Source organism: Myzus persicae, unplaced genomic scaffold, assembly GCF_001856785.1.
Source record: "Myzus persicae strain clone G006 unplaced genomic scaffold, MPER_G0061.0, whole genome shotgun sequence".
Classification (NCBI taxonomy): Eukaryota; Metazoa; Arthropoda; class Insecta; order Hemiptera; family Aphididae; genus Myzus; species Myzus persicae.
Window position 1 is genome coordinate 1 of NW_019101269.1, and position 6390 is coordinate 6390.

Consider the following 6390-nt stretch of genomic DNA (forward strand, 5'->3'; position numbering starts at 1 on the left):
ATACCTTTTTGGCCGAACGATTGAGAACACTTAAAGATAACAAAGAACTTACCACTGACCTTAAAAAAACCCAAAAAAGAATACGATTGAGAACGAATTTACGTGCAACGTTGCCATATCATTTATTATTTATTATTTAACAAATATTCTAGAAAAATGTCTTATGTAATATAAATATGTTTAAAATTTTTAAAAAAATGTAGTATTATAAAAATATGTAATAAATATGTAAAAAAAAAGTAAAAAATATTATACCTATGCATAAAAAATGTAATGAAGTTAGGTACCTATGTATTAGTTATAGCGGGATAGCGTAATCCAACATAACCTAACCTTACGTTTATGCGAGGACTAGTGCGACGAAGTCATTCTCTCGTATATCTAGTATCTAAGTTATAAATAAGATCCGATAAATGTCCGATAAATATTAAATATCAACCGCATCAATCGTTCAGCCCAAAAGGTATAACGTTCTTTATCGTTCGATAGCCAATTATCGTGCTCAAATTATCTTTCGATAACATTTGGCAACGTTGGAAAAAAAAAGACATATCGAGCGTTCTCAATCGTATTTTACCGCCATTTTGAAATAAAACATTTTCTAGGGCCTTCCAAATTTTTTTAACATTACCATTATGAAAGAAGAGACTGAGTTATAACACTAGTTGTCACAGTTTTTAGTTTTTTACTATTTCTTATTTTTTACATGAATTGTTTTTTTTCAAGTGATGTAGGATGCTTGTATTATAATTAAGAATACCATATCTTGAAAATGTACTAAAAAAATTTAACACTAATAGTAATTTAAAAAAACAGTAATTCGGTACAACCCAGGAAATGACTTCCTAGGTTAATCAAATGACAAGACACATCAAATTTAAGCTTTCAGTTGTGAATTGTCAATGTTAAATGTGTGTTAAATTTATAATTAATCGATGCAAATGAATTAAAACCGTAAATAAATAACAACACGTTGTAATACATTAAAAAGTATGTATCTTGATCCTTTTAATCACATGTGATAACAATCCTCACGTCATTTGTGACAACAAACCCTAATCTACTATTTGATAACAAATTAACTTTATGAGTTGTATATCACTTTTCAATAAACAGACGAAAATAACACACGGAAATATAGGATAATACAATTAATAGATACCTATTTGTTAAACTAACAAGTATAACATATAGCTATAATGTATAAATATAAATGTATTAAATATACAGTCAAATATTGAATGTATTTAAAGAAAAAAAATTCTCACAAACTTAAAGTTTACTCTTTTAGTCTTAAGATGGCGAAGGGACATATTTTATCTTTCCAAATTGAGCCTTAAAATGTATGTACCTATATCTATGCGTTGATAAAAACATTTTCGAAAATGTTAATTTTTTTCGAATTTAGAAGTTGTCTGCGGCCGTGCATTTTATAAATAGTAGTTATTGCAATTATTTAATTTAATGCCATCATATCATTCAGAGGTTCAAACATACATTCAAAAATAAATGAGACTTTTTAATTAAAGCTATATTTGATTTCAAACTTAATCGTATATAAATGTTGGATATTACAGTATTATCGTACCTTCAAAATTTATTTTCGCCTGTAGAGGACTACTTGATGCAACTGCTGCGTGTAAGAGATGTGGATATTTTACTCTAAACCAGGTAACTAAAGTTCCTGAATACGATGAACCAAATCCTACCCATTTAGCACGATCCAGTAGTATTTTGTTTTCAATCATCATGGTACTTATAAATGTTCCCATATCAGCTAATGCTTGTTCAACGGTCAGATACGATAAATTTGTAGTGTTTAAATTACTAAAACATACGATTATCATCAAATATAAATTAACATGTTACTACTGATCCTAATTATTGTCTTATCTCTCATTATTGCACTCACTCAGTGGGATGGCTCATTCCATAATACCGGTGTTCCAATTGAAAACATGCGGCATTAAACATTTGAGCGTATTCAATCCATGCTCCGGAAAGCATCCAACCCTCAGAAATTTCTTTTCTTCCTCCTACCAACAAAAATACAGGGCCATCCTTCTTATAATACTTCATATTCACATGATACCTCTAAAAAAAATCATATTTTGCTGTTAATAGTTGCATTAATGAGTAATTTCAACACTTTATTGCTTATTAGTTACTATATAGTATATAGATATAATATGTAATTAAACAAACTAATGCGTAGAAATACCTGCATCCACGTTCTATTATCAGTATTGTTAAAATGATCCAGATCCTGTACAAACCATCGAGTTTCGACGATGTTCTTGAAATCGGTAGTTTGAAAAAATGATAATGACGATGTTAAATTGTTGTTGAAATCAATATTTTGAGCTGACGAACTCAAAAAGAGGCAACACCAAAATACGCAAAATATTAAGTTCATTTTTCAAATTAAATTTGCTAATCTGAAAAAAGTTCAGCCCTTAAGTCAAAGTTATATTTGATCAGTGGTAGACACTAAGTTTCTTAAACAATAGTAAGACAGTTTGTATTTTAATCTGGAAACAGCATAGTTGGCTAACAGAAATTACTATCGTTAAAATGTTTTGATAAATTATATTATACCTACAACCAACATGTATGTGGTATGTCTAATTTTTATATCTAAATAATGTTTATCCAATTTAATAAAATACATTTGTAAAATTATACTTATAAAGTTACTTGTATTACACCAATCACTCTCGATACATATTATAATTAAATCAATATATTACACATCTGCCAATGAACGCTTTTTATTGAAACTAAAGTACATCAAGAATTATTCAAAAAAAATACTTAAGCTCAAAACTAATTGCTATGTTTTTATTGTTATTGAATGTCGAAAGACACATTCAGCATTCTTAAGTCTGATGAGTATTGATTCTTATCCAAAATTAAATACGTTAGGAAGTAAAAGTTGAGTTATAATTTATATGTTATTATTTTAAAATTTAAAATAGTCGAATGATTTTCTAAAATCTGTTTGATATGTAGGTATACACAGAAAATAAAACAATATAAAATATAAAATTATTTTCAAATATTTGTAAGCGAATCAAAAGATTTTTTTCTATGTTAGAGTCTTTTTTAAAATGTTCTGGTAGGCCAAAGGTGGCCTAACCACCCTGCCTATTACTTCGTAAATTATATATATGCAAACGTAATAAAAGAAAAAAATGCTATTAAAACAAAATATACTCACTATTTATATTAATACGAATTCGGGGTATCAATTTGTTAACTGGTTTGCACAACCTACTAAAATGACTTAAAATTTAAATCCAACTACTCGACTATTTATACTATGCTTTTTTACCTGTGTTTTAAAGCATTTTATCGAGGCTAAAGAGGTACTCAATACTTGCATAATTATTGCAACTACACGTGTTGTAAAATATTTATTAACTCTGTGAAAATACACTAAAATAGTAGTAAAATTAACCATTTTATTGAACCTATATGACACGTTTTTTTTTTATCGTTATGGAACTTTGATGACTTCATTATAAATTATAACTATTTATTATTTTAATGAATAAAGTGAACAATTCCCAGGTAGTTTTTAACTGTCAGTGCACTTTCGTGAAAAATGTTATTGGATGTGTAATATGTATACCACATACCGATTTTTGTCATTTTTCTTATTACCTACACATAATATTTTACTATTTTAGTTTTATTTAGCTTCAACATTTAATAATCATAATATACAGATAATATATTATATTCACACTATTTGTTACAAGTTATCGGATAACACGATGTTATTATCTTAACCTAAGATTATAAGTTCTTAGTATTATGTCTTAATATTTTGTCAATACATTATTGTTTAGGAATATATTCGTCGAAAAAAAATATTAGTATTTTATACTGTTGCATTAAAAAAAAATTAAACTTTTTATTTATTTATAATTGACACGTTAGCCATAAACTTTATAATTTGGTATTATCCATAACGAATTTAATATTTTGTGGCGTATATTAGGTATATTCAAAATAGGCCCTGGAACTTTATGACTGTGTTATCTTTAGTACATAGACATTTAAGTTTAATAACTAAGAAGCTATTAATTCAAATGTCGATCTAAATGGATGATGCGTCAACATTTTCAAAAAAATTCTTTTATTAATTTACCTTTAATAAAACCTTTTTAGTTTTCTTCTTACAAATCCTAGAAAATGACACGTTGTAGATGGCACTGTCGGAAATAGTAGGTATATTATGCAATGAGTAATTAATAAATTAACCTTAATAAATGACTGCACACCACACCTACGTTTTATATTGCCGAGGAATCACACGAATACTTAATTATAGTATAAGGATTAAAGGGTCAAGAAGTTGTGTTTTTCCGTCTTTGTCTAACACAAGTGGAACATAAGAATATAGATGTGTTTTCATTCTACCCTATCGATTGATTTAAGGAATCGATAATAATTCTAAAAACAGATTTGAATATTTCGTCAAGTATACTGGGGATGACTATCCAACATTTTTGATTTTATCTCCCCAATTGAAAAAAGTCTTACTAAAAAGGAGTAATGAAGAAAATAGAATAATTAATTGTCGGAGAAGTTATAATCAAAAAATCAAAAATGTAGGAAAGTCGATCTCAAGTAGACTCGACAAAAAATTCAAATTGTTTTTTAGAATTCTTATCGGTGCGTTGAAATGAGAACGTGTCTAAATTTCTATGTTCCGAGTGTGAAGTTAGATAAAGACAGAAAATCACTCTTAATACCTAACTTCAGCTGTTTTCTTAAAAAATTGTACTCCATGTATTTGCCACGACCTTGCAAACGAGTGTGACATGGTCATTTGGTGTTATCGATTTTACATTTTCTGGTTCTGTAAATATTATACTTTATACTAAGCAGACATTTAGCCGATTTAGGTTCAGTATTCCAGCATTTTCTGCCGGTACCGAACTTCATGATGTATTGGACACTATGTATTACGGAGTATATTTTGTTATTTTATGAAATCGGTTTTGAATTAGAACGTACATTATTACCTAATTTACATCATATTAATTAAGTGCTGATGAATTATATAGAGTAGGCTTAAATTCCACTCACGAGTACCTAATCGTTATAATATGTAAATATAAGATACACATCTTTATGGTTATTGAAATATGCGATAGCCAATATGCAATCAAAGAAAAATAAAACAAAATAAATCACCTAGAAAAATGTTGATTGATAATCAAAATGATTTTTGGTAAAATTTTCATAAAAACATTGATAACGTTTTGTATCTGATAAACCATAGAGTAATACTAGGCTGCACTTTATGGCATTTCATGTTTATTTCATCTATATTTCTTCAAACAATAATAATTCGTGTATATCATCAAATTTCACAGGTCATTCATATAAATATTTATATAAATACATACAATAATCTCTTGTTGAAGAAATGCATGTACCGATATATTATATATTTATTTTTTAAAGATTATACGCATAACTCAATTTATCTATTTATACAAAACTAAACAAAATTTTATTGTACATTCAATTTTTTTATTCCACAGAAATTTCAAACAGTATAGGTACATAGACGCTAATTAATATCTATAATTAGTTATCTAACAAAAAACGAATATAATATAAAACAAAACAAAAGGACCGAGGACAGATGGCATAGTTTCATGTACGTAAGGTTGGCAGTTACGTATGCAGTTGGTCCAAGGTAGGAGATTGCAGGCGCATGCATATTTGGCTGGCAACGACCATGACTGCTGCAGACGACGCCCGACAGGCGACAGCAATGGGCCGCGGGAGTGACGGACGCCGGGCGGCTCGCACAGCGGCACAGACACACAGTGTGTCGTCTCCAAAAATATCAGATAGTTAAATGCAGTGGAACCTGGTCAGCAGATCTGACCTGAAGGATTCCGAGGCGAAAAGCTAGCAATCCAAGGCACAGACCACGCCGATACGTTTTTGACTCGTCGGCATCCGGTTACCACCAGAGTGCGGCCAATTACTGCACGATGCCCTAGGATACGTCGTAATGCACAGGAGCCAATCGAGTTTTACATTTTTGGGGGTGGGTGCTGTGCAACTTAATGAGGTAATGATGCCACGGCACCCCATTTACTCACAATCACGTAAATGGATGCTTATTTTTTTTGGAGGGGGGGGGGGCGATCAGTGGCAAAGCCAGGGGGTTTTAGGAGTTCGCCCCCCTACTTTTCCTAAAAAAAAGGATATTGACAACTATAGCCAACATTATTAGTAATATGAAAATAGTATCATTTTATAGTCATTATTATAAGTAGGTACTTGGTTTAATTATAATTGTGAAGCCTTATATTTAATTTAGTAAAGGCCATATAAAAAAAAAATATTGTTACATGG

At 29.6% G+C, this 6390-nt stretch overlaps 1 protein-coding gene across 1 annotated transcript; it reads right to left on the minus strand.

Annotated features, from left to right (window-relative positions):
* Positions 1 to 1564: 1564 nt before the first annotated feature.
* On the minus strand, positions 1565 to 3406 carry LOC111028494 (putative serine protease K12H4.7). Its single transcript, XM_022307155.1, has 4 exons — positions 3221 to 3406; positions 2222 to 2438; positions 1913 to 2094; positions 1565 to 1827 (listed from the first exon to the last, which is right to left on the minus strand). Exons 2-4 carry the CDS (start codon positions 2414 to 2416, stop codon positions 1572 to 1574), a joined length of 633 nt encoding a protein of 210 aa, XP_022162847.1. The 5' UTR covers positions 2417 to 2438; positions 3221 to 3406; the 3' UTR covers positions 1565 to 1571.
* Between the last annotated feature and the right edge of the window lie 2984 nt (positions 3407 to 6390).

What these genes read in the sequence shown, in the direction of transcription:
- LOC111028494 (XM_022307155.1), bottom strand. Translation starts at nt 2,416, where the DNA reads ATGAACTTAATATTTTGCGTATTTTGGTGTTGCCTCTTTTTGAGTTCG. An exon ending in ATAATAGAACGTGGATGCAG is followed by an intron (nt 2,095 to 2,221) that starts GTATTTCTACGC and finishes GATTTTTTTTAG; the next exon opens with AGGTATCATGTGAATATGAA. An exon ending in GGAATGAGCCATCCCACTGA is followed by an intron (nt 1,828 to 1,912) that starts GTGAGTGCAATA and finishes CGTATGTTTTAG; the next exon opens with TAATTTAAACACTACAAATT.